Source organism: Anastrepha obliqua, chromosome 5 (genome assembly GCF_027943255.1).
Source record: "Anastrepha obliqua isolate idAnaObli1 chromosome 5, idAnaObli1_1.0, whole genome shotgun sequence".
NCBI classification, from domain to species: domain Eukaryota; kingdom Metazoa; phylum Arthropoda; class Insecta; order Diptera; family Tephritidae; genus Anastrepha; species Anastrepha obliqua.
Window position 1 is genome coordinate 129,307,570 of NC_072896.1, and position 15,979 is coordinate 129,323,548.

At 37.9% G+C, this 15,979-nt stretch overlaps 1 protein-coding gene across 2 annotated transcripts; it reads right to left on the reverse strand.

Moving 5' to 3' along the window:
• Window positions 1–3,409: 3,409 nt before the first annotated feature.
• LOC129247222 (ralBP1-associated Eps domain-containing protein 1) lies at window positions 3,410–14,065 on the reverse strand. Of its 2 annotated transcripts, none has more exons than XM_054886254.1 (10): window positions 13,794–14,065; window positions 13,527–13,719; window positions 12,979–13,467; window positions 11,790–12,091; window positions 11,354–11,732; window positions 11,099–11,281; window positions 10,880–11,042; window positions 5,615–6,138; window positions 5,432–5,509; window positions 3,410–5,357 (listed from the first exon to the last, which is right to left on the reverse strand). In XM_054886254.1, the coding sequence occupies exons 2-10, from the start codon at window positions 13,671–13,673 to the stop codon at window positions 4,677–4,679; spliced, it is 2,946 nt and encodes a 981-aa protein (XP_054742229.1). In that variant the 5' UTR covers window positions 13,674–13,719; window positions 13,794–14,065; the 3' UTR covers window positions 3,410–4,676. The 2 variants fall into 2 exon arrangements, with proteins under 2 accessions (XP_054742229.1, XP_054742230.1); XM_054886255.1 differs by having other exon boundaries at window positions 5,615–6,135; window positions 13,794–14,064.
• Window positions 14,066–15,979: the final 1,914 nt, after the last annotated feature.

Consider the following 15,979-nt stretch of genomic DNA (forward strand, 5'->3'; position numbering starts at 1 on the left):
CCAAAAATTAAAATTATGAAATTTTATAAGAGTAAAAAAAAATTTCATTAGCATTAAAATCTTCTCAGAGTGACCTTTTTTAACCTTTTTTTGTTTAATAATATAGTTTGTTTTTTAACTTAAAGTTTCGGTAGCTTTAAATTAAAAAAGAAACAAACACGAAACTTAAAAATGTTTGCATTTTGGGTATAAAAAAGCACTAAATTTATTGCGAAGAGCAAATGGTTGGCAATACTGCACAACTCAGCAAACGTGACGTCACGTACGCTCTGATGGGCGCAATCTTCTTTTTATCATTCTTGCCTGTGACGTTGCAGCTGAAGTTACTCTCACATGTGACGTCATTATAATCAAAAATTTTGTCGATTCATTACAGAAACGGGCTAACGAATTTTGCCTGAACATTTTTTAATTTTTATTCCTTCAGGAAAAAATAAAATTGGACTTTGGGATTTACATGATGCCGATATGATTTCCAGTAATAACATAGAAAACAACTTTTTTTCATTAAATATTGAGTTTGTTTATTTATTCAAGAAGTCAAGAAAAATGAGTTCAAACTGACTACTAAAAACTATAAGCTGGTCACTTATCTTAATGAATATCTGCTGTCAAGAAATTATAATATTTTAAATACTGGTATTAAAGCCCACAAGTAAAAAATATACTTTATATGTACATATAATGCTTCTCCACCGAGTGTGGCTAGTGAAAAATTGTTCAATGCTACAGGTCAGATCTTTCCCGGTAGACAGTTAGGCTTGCAAGGTGTCTGACTATACGAATAAATGTACAAATGTGAAAATAATTTTTTTTTGTTTTCTTTTACAAACATAAGGAAATGTTATGAGCTGAAGTAAGTGATTGATTTTTATTAATAAAAATACTAGGTTTTAAAAAAGTACGCCTTATTTATCATTTGGAGCCTTAAAATTGTTCAATTCGGTCCGGCTCATTAATACGATTTTTGCAAATATCTCTACTCCAGCGCCACCTATCCCATCCAAAAACAAACTCGTATACCTTCTCAGATCAGCTCACAAGAACTCACTAAAGCTTCATCCCAATTAAATGAACGGCTAAGGAGTGCATAAACTAAAAACAAGCATTCAAATTTATCACTTATTTATTTTAGTTAATTCCCATTAATAGAATGCGGATATTTTAAATAAATCCGCATTTTAAGAGCATTAAGAAATTATAAAGGGAATTCTTGTATTGATTAAAGCTAATCCCGTTCAATGTCTGTTTTTATGTATAAATATGTGTTTTAAAAAGTTTCGGTTTCAAAAATTTCCCTCGTTGAATTTCAAATTTCCAAGAATAAAACAAAAATTTAGCAGTACTGCATTATTTTCGTTTTGGCAAAGTGTTGTGTAATAACATTGTTTTCCAAAGAAGGCGCCTCAAAGTACGCAAAATGGTTTAATCCCGTTGTCGGAAGGCGAGCGTCCTGCTCCTCACCACATGTCGCTCAACTGTTAGTTGAGTAAGAGTATCCAAAAAAAAATTTCCCCACTTATAACTGAACATACTGGCCTTAACGTATCGCTTGTAAACTAAGCGGCTAAAGACAAAGTCGATTGATCATCGCAAACTTGATGTTGCTTTCATATACAAATTTTTCGCATAGCGGGCAGAGAAGTGATGAATCCAAAATGGCAACGATTGGCAGTCACAATTCGTAAATACTTTGAAACATTACGATAAAGGAAACAAAATATCAAATAGAGAATCTTCCATATTTGAAAACAGAAATCTTCACACTGCCGGAACTACCCTAAAAACAAATTTTTTAAACACTAAAGTCTGCTTTTTACTGTTACAACAACAATTCTGATATTATTTTAAACATCACAGGCCTATCTCAAGTTTAATTCGTTTGTATTTAAGCTACAAAATTTTTAAACCATATTTTCAGATTTATATATGTATATTACATCAACATTTTTTATCATTTGGTTATTCATGCCCGGGGTTCGAATAATGGTAGTCAAGCACCAATCCATTCGGCTATAGTGACCGATTTAGTAAATAAATAATATGCACTCTGTGTAATCCAAGTCCTTAGTTTGGTGAGTATCAGCATGTAACCTGTATATGTGAAAATAGTATATTCTCGTATTTTGAACATATACAAGTCTATAAATACATGTGCACATACTCGTATTCCTTTTTAATCATATAATAAATATAGGGATTATTTTACCTTCAGGCAGGACACACAGGTATCGAGGGAAACACATATACCGATAATGCAGCGAAAGTCGCTTGCAATGCCCCAATTATAATCAGTCCAAAAACAGAAAGACTCGATATAAAACGACATATAAATACATGCATAATACACAAACAGCGGCAGTCATTAAAAAACTACAAGCATGAACACTATTCCAATATTAATAAGAATGGAAACCCTCCACTGTACCCAACAAATATACACGGATTTAAAACCCGAATTTTTTCCCGCCTTCGCCTAGGCCACACAACACAGACCCATGAACATATCTTAAAAAAAGAAAATCACCCTATCTGTATAACCTGCAACACAAACCAAACATTGGACCACATCCTCAACAAATGACCAAATCACGCCAACGCAAGAAAAGAAATACTAAACTCAGAACAAATAAGTGACATCCCCGCCATCCCCAGTCACTCAAACATCGAAAAAATAAGCAAATTTATTAAAACTATCGAAATGACAATATAACAAATAATCCAGACACCCACAGACGACACAGAGCTGATGGCCTCTGCAGCCAATGCTCAAACATAATTTTAGTACTGGTATTCATACCAGTCACTAAATAATAATAATAATAATAATAATAATAGATTGTTACACATTTATATATGCATATATGTATGTACATGTGCTTAGTATTTGATAATTTACTTTATGTTACCTTTATGCTAATAGAACGGTAAAACATAAATATTTTCCTTTAATTACTATAATTTCAATGAGGTTAAGGAAAAGGAACGAAAATGCAATATACAATCGATTCTAAATAAGGCTTCAAGGGAAGGAAAACTGTTGGTATGTAGAAAAAACTAGTCAGTATTACGTATAAAAATTTCGATAATTGTATTCACAAATCAGCGTAAAACATAAATATGTGTTGACCTGGAGTTGAAAATAGGGAAAGTTCGATGATTTTTTATTAAACATAGGTATGTATTATATTTGCATATCATCCTACAAATTTGTATGTATAGTATGTATTTTCCTCAGATATAAATTTCCTAGCGATTAAGAAATTATAAGAGCAAGTTTATCAAGCAAATCAAGTGCATACATACATACATATACATATATATTCATTAATTTTAGCAAGCTTCGATCTAATTACTATATACTCAGGAAAATTTGATTCTCATTTGAGTGTGTTGTTTAATACTTGAGTGTGGTTTAAATATGCATATGTATTTCCCCAATATGTTAAGCCGGGTTTCTTTATCTGTTCTTTCATGTTTTATACAAAGTACTTAGAAGGTACATATTAGCTTTAATTTTCTAATCACTAATTTACCACTTTGTCAATTATATTAATGAATTCGTGTTTAAACTGTTACAATCACATATACCTATCATTAAAACATTTGTATGGCTTCAATTTTTCTTCGATTTGCGCCAAGAGATACACGAAGACTATCATTTTATAAATGATTAACGAAATTGTATTATCATAATATATATATATATATACGGTATGTACATAATAAAATATTCATATATTAGATAAATGAAAAATATATGTAGTTCTTAAATAAACATAATATAATATAATGACATTTTCTAAATTGTATGAATGCGATTTATTTTCAATTTGGAATGAATAACTATTATTTTTTAATTGTCATTATAGTTAGTCTATGAATATAGTTTGTGGTATACTCTTAATATACTTGTCGCTGCTAGAGCTTGGATATTTTTTACCAACATGGCATGGCATATCGGATATACATATGTACATACTCGTCTTATCGTGAATTACTTGTGTACAAATCATTCTCATAAGCTACGATGCAAAATAAAAACAAAGTAAAAAAAAATGTGTATTATATTCTAATTTATTGACATCATTTGCTCACATGTAATTCACAATACAAAGTCAAAAGCTTTAAGTTGTGGTATGAGTGTAACTGGTAAATAAAATGTCAAAACAATAAAAACGGTAGTATTTTTTCGTTCAATCAAATATCAATGATTTATACTCAGCAACTCATACGGCAATCAAATAAATAGATTTTGTGAATATGTTTTATACGAATAGCTGCGCATATTGAATTTGAGCTAAAATATCACGCTGAGGAATGCATTCTGATTGGTCGAAAACTTTTTGAAACATAGTTGTAGTCATCAAACACCAACTTAAATGTTTTTCTAATTCAAATTATGGCAAATCCTTTTAAGAATATAAATTTTCTAAATATGCTATTCTGAGAAAATACTGGTAACGTCTTGTAAGCCAACTTATTCAAATAGTTCTGCAAGCAAAGTACATGAAAGTTTGCTTATATAGGAGAATATATTTTTAAAACTACTTCTGGTATTCTTCTTCGTAAATTGATGCATATTAATAAATAAATAAAAATAGATAGAATAATTTCATAATAGAAAGTTAAAAACAATGAAGCTCCCCGTGCACTTTATACCTTTCGTTTTTAGTTTACACATTCGAGTGTACTCCTGAGCTGCCTGAACCTCCAGTAACATTTGCTGTAACTGGTGCAGAAATAGATGAACTAGTTCGTATGCTTATTTGCGGTAGCTGTTGTGTGTTAATCAGAGTTGATGACTCGGTCAATGTCAACGTTTCCATTTTCAGTCGTAATTCTTCCTTGCGTGTCTGCACGCTCAGCAATTCATCACTTAAATCGTTGCACAAATGTAACAAGAGGTTATTTTGCTCACGCAAGTGCCGTAATATATCACTCATATTGTTTTCCTGTTTAAAGGATACGTGTCTTAACGTCTCGCTAATAGCATTCACTCGTTTTTCGTAGAGATCAGCATTCGGTAATTGTGGCGGTTGTGCTATTGCGGCAGCCCCTAGAGCACCAAATGGTGTAGGCATAGGAGGTGGCGGTTGTGTTGGTTGTGTCGGATAACTAAGCTGTGACTGAAAATATGGTTGCTTTTGTAACGCAGAATCTTTCGCTATGGGTGATTGGGAACTGTGCAACGTATTTGGTTTCCGATATACTTCAAACGCCGATATTCGCTGATTCGACTGTTGCAACGAGAATCGTGTTGGGGGCATGACGGTCGCCGTTGAAGCTGCTGGTACTGACACCGATGGTTGCACTGGAGGCAAGGAGTACTGTTGTTGATCAGAGGATGTGTCTTTCTATAAAATACGAAAAAATAGAAATATTATCCGTTAGAGCAGAAAATATATATTGCTCAGGTATTTTCCAATACCACATCATCGCCAGAAAAATGAGTAAAATCGGCAAAACCAGTTGAGGTCTGTAGGTCAAAACTTGCTTGTGCTGTCATCTAAATAAAATTTATGATATACAATTAGAATTAAAGAAATAAACTTAAATAAATATTTTATTTTTATTATTGCCAATTATAAAAAAACTTAGCAAGTACGTATACCTCCGATTGCTGACTAGCAGGTGCACAAATTTTAAATTTATTTAAATCCAAACTGCTACTCCGGCCGTGGCGGTGTGGTCGCGGGGGTGGTAGAGGTGGAGGATCCTTTTTATTTTGAAATAACTGCTGGTGTTGACTGCTATTAATCAATTCGCTGCAATCTCCTCCACCAGCAGAAACTGCCGAACCTACATATGAGGTGTTTGTGATACCTGAAGCACTCCCTGCACTACTTATAGAGGACTCTCTTTGCGGCGGTGGCGGCAAAGCTCCAATATTTTTCGTTGGTAACTTTTTTGCCTGTGGGCGTTGTATTGCACGTAAATCGTTATTCTGAATAGGCTCTCGATTATGTAAATTCATGTTTGTGGCACTGCTATTGTTGTTGGAACCTACGATCATTCCACTAGTAGAGATTTGTGATACTTGTTTAGAACTTGCATCTTGATGATTGGACATATCGCAACCGTCCGTGTTCAAAGTTTCAGTAGCAGATACTGCAGCATTCACAGGAACCGAGCCTGCTAAATTACAAAGTTAGCTTATGTATAACATTTTAGGGGTAAGACTCCGTCAATAAGTAAATAAATTGCAAGTAGGTTTTTTTTTGGGAAATTATAGTCTTATATGAGATACTTTGAAGTCTAAGAGGATTTAAAAACAAATTTCACACATATTCAATTAAAACTGATGAATGATGAATAAAAACAAAAACACAGTTCAAAATTTATTCAAGAACAAAAATACTAATCTCCGGTGTATAGCACACAAATTTGACATTGCCCATGACGTGTATCATTTTCGAAAATAATGCAGTATATATTTAATATGGAAATTTATATAAAGAAATATTACAACATTAATGGCGACAGTTTTATAGAGTTTATGATAAATAAACCGTTATACAATAACTTGCCTTTTTAAAATTACTCAAAGTATATTTTGGGATTTAAAAGAAACATAATCTCCCAATTTGAGAGGCAAGCGTACCTGGCAACTTTGGGTATTTTACAATGTTGGGTTGAGTGTAGGGAGTAAGTAAGTATAAAATTTTACTTTATTTTTTTTTTCTTATAGATCTATCAGGTTCATGTTCTCAACATTACCATCAATTGCACAATTATTTTAATCGCAGCTTAATTTGCATTTTTGTAATCGTTAATCGAGTTAAACCTAAATTTCAATTCAATCCAAAAAAATGTTTAATTACAATCATAGTAATTGTAATCTTATAGCCTTCGATGAACAATTACTATAATTCCAGATTAACAATAATAATAAGAATTTTCTTAATTAAAATTTTCTGAGTAATCGTAAACAAAGTAATTCGAGAAATGTGCAAAAGTTAAACGGGAAAGAAGTTTGTTAAAGACTACTTTGAAGGTAAATAAATATTGCAATTCTGCGAAAACTTGAACAATTTTTTTATAATCGTTGAAATTGGTAGTCTTTTCATAAGCTTTGCAAATACTTATGCATATATTTCGATCGACTTATTTAAGATATTGTTTCATATAAATTCAGAGTTAAGCTAAAAAAATCCTTTTATCTGTTTAAAATCCACAGTGATTTTCTCTAATTCACACTTAGTAAAAGTAATCCTTTAACTTAAACGAAAAAGACAGGACCAAAATTAAAATAATCCTTCATCGAACAAACTTAGAATACGATTACTTTAATTGTAATTTCGTTTTCTTTTTTTCAAAATTACGATCACTGCATCATCATCTAATATCATATTAATTGTTGTTTTCTTAACTTTTATATACTCCTGAAATTATAATAATAATAATCCTTATCGGCCAATTCTCTACGTGTGCAGGTTCGTGCACGTTTGTGTGTTTCAAGCGTTACATGATAATGATAACTTCTCCATAATTTTACTTACTTACTTACTTAGGTGGCCATAACAACCCGTTACCGAGTTACGGCCGACCTCACTAGCTCTCTCCAGGCGCCTCTGCTCCGCGCGCGCCTTCTCCAATTCTGTATACCAAGCGAGCATAGGGTTTCCTCCACTTGGTCTTTCCACCGGAGCAATGGTCTTCCTCTTCGTCGGCTCCCTTGGACTTCGCCCTCGAACACCTTCTTTGCTGGAGCTTCTTCATCCATACGCACGACATGCCCTAGCCAACGCAGGCGTTGGATGGCGATGCGTTGAACTACGTCAATGTCGGCGTAGAGCTCATACAGCTCGTGTTCATTCTTGAACGGTAGTCTTCGCCAACGCGCACAGGACCGAAGATCTTACGAAGAACTTTTCTCTCGAACACCCCAAGAGCGGCTGCATCGCTTTGTGACACTACCCATGCCTCTGCGCCATAAAGCAACACGGGTATGATGAACGTCTTGTAAAGTGTCAGTTTGGTCATGCGAGAGAGGGCTCGACTACTCAATTGCTTACTTAGCCCATAGTAACACCTATTAGCAAGAGCGATTCTCCGTTTGATCTCCAGGCTGATATCATTGTTGCTGTTAACGGCGGTGCCAAGATAAACAAACTCTGACACAACTTCGAAAGTATAGTTGTCCGCAATGACGTGTGTTCCTACACGCCGTGTGTTCCGCGTTGTAGACAACATATACTTCGTTTTACCCTCGTTCACTGCCAGACCCACTCGTGATGATTCTTTCTCGATAGCAGAAAACGCAGCCGTGACATCTCGCTTACAGCGGCCGATAATGTCAATGTCATCGGCGTACGCAAGGAGCTGGACACATTTGTAAAAAATAGTGCCATTACGATGCACACCTGCTTTTCGGAGCACCCCTTCCATCACGAAGTTGAAGAGGTTGCATGACAGTGTCTCGCCTTGTCTGAAACCTCGAACGGTACTGAATGGCTCGGAGAGGTTATTTCCTACCTTGACGGAGCTGGTTGTGTTGCTCAACGTCATTCTGCAAAGCCGTATGAGCTTCGCTGGTATACCGAACTCAGACATGGTGGCGTACAGGCAATCCCTTATCGGGCTATCGAACGCAGCTTTATAGTCGACAAAGGGATGATGGGTGTCGACTTGCTTTTCATGGGTCTTTTCCAGGATTTGGCGTAATGTGAAAATCTGGTCGATGGTGGACTTACCACTTCTGAAGCCGCACTGATAAGGCCCGATCAGTGTGTTAGCAAACGGCTTAAGTCTTCCACATAGGACGCTAGACAGGACCTTGTAGGCGATGGTTAGAAGACTGATGCCCCGGTAGTTGGTGCAGATCGTCGGGTCACCCTTCTTCAGTACAGGACAAAGGACACTGAGATTCCAATCGTCGGGCATGCTTTCTGCTAGCCATATTTTGCAGATGCGTGCATGCTCCCTATCAGCACATCGCCGCCAGTCTTGAACAATTCAGCGGGCAAGCCGTCAGCGCCAGCCGCTTTGTTATTCTTGAGCCGCTGAATGGCAACTCTGACTTCGGCATAACTAGGTGGTGGAACGTCCAAATTATCGTCGACTGGCGGTATCGGGTCATCTTCTACTGGGTCGGAATTGTGTGCGTCATCGCCAGCAACTAAATTGCAGAAGTGTTCCCTCCATATGCCCAGTGTGGACTGTTTATCCATAACCAGATTTCCGTTTTTATCTTTGCAGGCTGATGCTCCGGTCTTGAAACCTTGTGTCAGACGCTTGACTTGTTGATAGAATTTTCGAGCATCATTCCTGCCCCTGTACTCCTCTAGCAGCTCACGCTCACGCTTCTCCTGTTCTCGTTTCTTGCGTCTGAAGAGGCGCCTCTCTTCCGATCTCTTTTCCCTGTAGTTATCTCGAACGGCCCGCGTTGCAGCTGACTGCAGAGTTCTTTTGTAAGCTGCATTCTTCGCTGCAGTAGCTTCGCGACACTCTTCGTCGTACCATTGGTTTCGTTTAGGTGGGCGTTGAAACCCAATGGTTTTTCAGCGGCAGCTCGCATAGAGCGGGATATATGTGCCCAAAGTCCGCCTGCGTCTGCAGGTAGAGAATCGTGGAGGAGCAACTCCGAGAGGTGAGCGGAATAAGTTTCGGCAGTCCGTTGTGATAGTAGCTTAGCGACGTCTAGCTTTCGTTGCGTAGTGGGGCGCACGTTCTTCGCATTGCATAACCGCATGCGTATCTTGGCTGCGACAAGATAGTGGTCAGAGTCGATGTTCACTCCACGGAACGTTCGCTCATCCTGCACACATGAAGCATGCCTTCCGTCGATCACAACATGATCAATTTGGTTGCACGTTCTTTGATCAGGGGACAGCGAGGTGGCCTTATGGATGTTGAGGTGTTGGAATCTGGTGCTACTAACTACCATGTTTCGCGCCGCAGCGAAGTCGATCAACCTTAGACCATTGTTCGATGAGGTCTCGTGGAGGCTGAACTGACCGACGGTGGGATCGAAGACAGATTCTCGCCCAACCTTTGCGTCGAAGTCCCCGAGTACGATCTTCACGTCGTGGACTGGGCAGCGGTCATATACTTGCTCGAGTCTCGCATAGAAATTGTCTTTGATGGCATCGTCCTTTTCCTCCGTTGGGGCGTGCGCGCAAATCAGGCTTATGTTGAAGAACCGTGCTTTGATACGGATTGTGGCTAGCCTATCGCTCACAGTTGTGAACCTAGAGACGTGGGACCGAAGCCTCCCGCTTACAACAAATCCGCATCCTAATTCGCGCCGCTCCGCATGGCATCTTCCCTATTTAGGGTTCGGACATTCCAGGTGCATATCCGTAAATCGTAGTCCGGTTTTCGTTTGCGATGGTTGTCAACGTTGAGGGGTTCATTATCCGAGGCTATTGCGGTCTTCACTGGTTGTGTTTTGATTTCCGTGGCGGGTCCCAAACCCAGCGCACAACCCAAATTTAATGTCTTGGGGGGACATTCGTCTCACACATTCGTTCACTGCCCGGCGGGTGCTCAGCAGCTATCCAGGATTGCCAAGGAAAAGACAGGATCAAATCCAGGGGGCTGTGTGTCGACTTGGATAAAGCAAGTGACAAGGATAGGTCCCTGGAGTTTGCCATGTTAAACCCAGTCAAGGCCGTTGCCTTGTAAACTAAATCCCATACATAATTTTATTTATTTTAAATAAACGGACTATAAATTTTAAATAAGAATTTGAATTTGAATTTACGCACTAGCTAGCACCAATTTGAATTTATTTCAAAATCCTCTTGGATTTCAAAGTGCTTCATGTAAGATTAATATTCCTCAGAGTTTCAAAAAAACGGAAATATCACATGCATATTACTTACTTTTTGACGGAGTCTTACCCGTAGATGTTTCATGACAAAATTTAACTTACCAACTGGGGTAACTCGCAACGGCACGGGATGCAAGATTTGTGGGTCCGACACCACTGCTTGTGCTGTTCGTTGCATATCGAAGTTTACCGGTTTTGGACCAGGACTGGACACATTTGATGTAGGAGATTCCGTGAACTTAGTCCACTGTGTAGGTGGCAAATCCTAGTTATTGATTTTAAATGAAATTGAGTGGAAACAGACTTAGAGGCAATATTTACCGCAGGACCCCATAAAATTCGATCTTTTATTTTGGTTAAAGCAGTTCCTTCAACTGGCAAATTAGGAGGTGTAGCATTGGGTTCGACGATTGGTGAATTAGATATACTGCGATTCTTTGTGTGAGGTGGCAAGGAAGGAGGTGTTAAAGGAGCTTGATTTCCTTGTCTAGAACTTGTACTCGCCTATTAGTTGAGTAAATTTAAGAAAAAAGGGTTACTTTTGCTGATAAAAATATTAAACAATAGTTTGCCTACTTGTGATGATGACGACAAAGTGCTTATATTCATAACGTTTTTATCATTAAATCGTGTCCCAGTTGTTGTATTCGAAATAACGATGGTATTATCCGTTTTGTCTTCTTCGTCGTCATCGTTTAAATGCAACAAATCCGCTTCAGGCGGTTCATGTGGAAGTGTAATTGCAGTTGCATGTTGTGAGCTATGTTGTAGTACGGTAGGATGCAAACAGGATGGCAACGCTCCTGGCAAAGGTATATTATTACGTCTCAGCACTACCAAGTGCATAGCAGCTGTAAATTCAGCCAAACTTAATGCACCATCACGAGTTACATCGCATAGTTGCCAAATGTGCCGCAATTCTTCTACGGGTATCCTTGATTTTTCGAAAAATACTCTGGAATTAAATATTTTAAAATTATTTTCTTTTTGTTCAATAACCAACAGTTTATACCTCGCAATCTGACCGGAAAGCAATCCATTAATATCGTGTTGCACAGCTTTAAATTGTTTGTAGTAATAATCTCGTTGTTCGGGCGTAATTTGATATACACTTTCCAAATCAGACTCATTTTCATCTTCACTACTGTGACGATCAGACGATTCTTCTTCTGTGCCGAGAAGCTGTCGATGCTCTTCTCCTAACAAACCTTGCCATAATGTTTCTTTGGCCCACTGGCGTTCCGTAACGCTATTTGTCGGTGTGGGACTATCGCTGTTAGTACTCCATGCTTCTGGTGAGCCACGATGTCGGTGCTGTCATAGAAATTTTAGAAGTCCAACAGGAAAATTGAATTAGTTATAAAAAGTATTTTCATCCACCATTTATACCACGTACTTATTTGTTGTTATAGTATATTATGCCTTTTAACATTATCTAAAAATTATTTATTTTGGGGAATGCTGCTAAGATGGCAGTGCTTTAAAACAAAATACAATCCACTCCTACGGAATTGTTGTTCTTCCAACAACGCTATACATTAACCGTAGCCGGATTAGACGCCCGACCATTCGGTAAAACTCGGGTTTCAAACCCATTACAGTCATGAAAACCCGTGTAATAAAAGGTTTTTTTTTTAATTCTCATAATTCTCTTATGCCGTAAGTCCTTCAACTGTAAGTCCCTCAATTTGTGAAACAATACCAAGCCACGCATCACAAATTGGAAGAGCAGCACGACCAAAAACCCAGAAAAGGATGTACGATTTAATATATATATATACTGTCATTCGGTATTCAGAAAGAACGTAGTTTCGAATCTGGGTGAAAGGCCAAAAAGAAGAACAGGTTTTTTTCCTATAGCGGTCGCCCCTCGGCAGGCAATGGCAAGCCTCCGAGTGTATTTCTGCCATGAAAGAACTCCTACAAAAAAAAAATATCTGCCGTCCAGAGTCGGCCCGAAACTGTAGGCCCCTCCATTTGTGCAAAAACATCAAGACGCACAGCTCAAATAGGAGTAGCTCGGCCAAATACCCAAAAAGGGTGTACTCGCGCTAATAAAATAAATGGCTTTTGGCGGAATCGTACCGCTAATTTAAACTTGATTTTCGGGCGGTAATAGCCTATAATGTTATCGTCAATGACCAACGCCAATACGTTGCAAATGCTGTAATTAATGAACACATACTGATAATACTGCTTACAATTTCACGCCCGCTACATCCACTATTAACAATACGACTGGCGCCATCGCCACAACTTGATTCATTTTGATCGACTTCTGAATCAGTACTAGGCACGTCCGAGTTTATTGCTGAATCTCTTTCCTTTTGAAAATGTGGTTGAATCATTGCAGAATTCTTCCTAGAATTGTCTCCAGAGCCTTCTACTTGCCAGTCACTTGGCCTACGAGTTAAAGAATTTTTTCGTTCAGCAACTGGAGGAGGTGGTATTGAGTTCGATCCATTTGTAGGCTGATGAGTCTTCGACCCACTTGCAGCTGTATTCGGTTCAATGCTACTAGGCGAATCTTTCCAACTGAAACGAGGCAAAGGCAAAGGTATAGAAGAAACAATAATCTCCTGGCGTAGTTGCATTCCAGCTTGATATGCAGCAATAAGTTTTAGACACGAATAAAACTGCCCCCGTGAAATATGCAATGCCGTCGAAGATATACCGACAAGAGCAATAACCTTAATTAGAAAAATCGAAATTATTATAAAATAAAAAGTTCTGACGGGTATTAAGGTACCTCTTTAATTATGTCGTTTTGGATGTTGGCTGAACGGTACAATTCCATAGCCTTTAGCATGGGTATTTTACCAACTTTTTCCACGTCACAACATAGAAACAAGTCGCTAAAATAACGCGACTCTGTTTCGTTGAGGTACACCTCCATCGATAAGTTGTTGTCTGAATTACTTGTTGCTGTCGGTGCGTAAATGCTACAAAAAACACCAAATGTGCAACTATTTTATCTACAACTCTCTTTAATACACACAAATAAGTCACCACCCACCTACGTCACAATACCCAATGCCAAAATCCTTTTCACAAATAGGTACAACTCCCGTGTGCACTCTTACGCCTTAGTATTGCTTGGCACTTGGTAATTATGTTTGATTAAATAACAGAAGACCCTCTACAATTTTTTTACATCAAATTCTTAAGTATTTGATGACAAAACTATAAGCTTAGTTCAAGTAATTGTGTTTTTATAGCAAATTGTTCGAGATCTACAATCCTTGCATTTACTTCAACGTTTTCACACGACGAATTGTCAAATTAGTATACAGTTTTAAAGGCAATGATTTCCCATTTTCGCATAGTGCTGCCAGCTCATAAAACAAATTCCATGCTATCAGTAGTCAAATTAACATCTGGCTATATTGCTCATTTAACATTTTATCAGTGATGCCAGAAAAGTCATTTTTCCCTTCGGTGCTAACTTTTAATAAGAAATTAACTAAAAGCCTCTTTTATATATTTTTATGAAAAAATTGGGCATTTTGAAATTAAATCTTTATTCGCCGCCCAGTTGAACCGAATTATGCTGAAACGGTATTTTAGGTTTCGTTACGTTATGCTAAAATATATTTAAATGCAAAACAATACAATTTTGCTATTGAAGAAGTAAACACAATTACTTGAACTAAGCTTATAGTTTTGTCATCAAATACTTAAGAATTTGATGTAAAAAAATTGTCGAGCGTCTTCTGTTATTTAATCAAACATAATTACCAAGTGCCAAGCAATACTAAGGCGTAAGAGTGCACACGGGAGTTGTACCTATTTGTGAAAAGGATTTTGGCATTGGGTGGTGACTTATTTGTGTGTATTAAAGAGAGTTGTAGAAAAAATAGTTGCACATTTGGTGTTTTTTGTAGCATTTACGCACCGACAGCAACAAGTAAGTGTTGGATGGGTGACATCAGGAGGCACCCGGTCGCTGTCCGAAGGGCGGTGTTTTGACAGGTCTGTAGGTTTTTTTTTAATTCTCATAATTCTCTTATGCCGTAAGTCCTTCAACTGTAAGTCCCTCAATTTGTGAAACAATACCAAGCCACGCATCACAAATTGGAAGAGCAGCACGACCAAAAACCCAGAAAAGGATGTACGATTTAATATATATATATACTGTCATTCGGTATTCAGAAAGCACGTAGTTTCGAATCCGGGTGAAAGGCCAAAAAGAAGAACAAGTTTTTTCCTATAGCGGTCGCCCCTCGGCAGGCCATGGCAAGCCTCCGAGTGTATTTCTGCCATGAAAAAACTCCTACAAAAAAAATATCTGCCGTTCGGAGTCGGCCCGAAACTGTAGGCCCCTCCATTTGTGGAAAAACATCAAGACGCACAGCTCAAATAGGAGTAGCTCGGCCAAATACCCAAAAAGGGTGTACTCGCGCTAATGAAATAAATGGCTTTTGGCGGAATCGTACCGCTAATTTAAACTTGATTTTCGGGCGGTAATAGCCTATAATGTTATCGTCAATGACCAACGCCAATACGTTGCAAATGCTGTAATTAATGAACACATACTGATAATACTGCTTACAATTTCACGCCCGCTACATCCACTATTAACAATACGACTGGCGCCATCGCCACAACTTGATTCATTTTGATCGACTTCTGAATCAGTACTAGGCACGTCCGAGTTTATTGCTGAATCTCTTTCCTTTTGAAAATGTGGTTGAATCATTGCAGAATTCTTCCTAGAATTGTCTCCAGAGCCTTCTACTTCCCAGTCACTTGGCCTACGAGTTAAAGAATTTTTTCGTTCAGCAACTGGAGGAGGTGGTATTGAGTTCGATCCATTTGTAGGCTGATGAGTCTTCGACCCACTTGCAGCTGTATTCGGTTCAATGCTACTAGGCGAATCTTTCCAACTGAAACGAGGCAAAGGCAAAGGTATAGAAGAAACAATAATCTCCTGGCGTAGTTGCATTCCAGCTTGATATGCAGCAATAAGTTTTAGACACGAATAAAACTGCCCCCGTGAAATATGCAATACCGTCGAAGATATACCGGCAAGAGCAATAACCTTAAATAGAAAAATCGCAATTATTATAAAATAAAAAGTTCTGACGGGTATTAAGGTACCTCTTTAAATATGTCGTTTTGGATGTTGGCTGAACGGTACAATTCCATAGCTTTTAGCATGGGTATTTTACCTACTTTTCCACGTCACAACACAGAAACAAC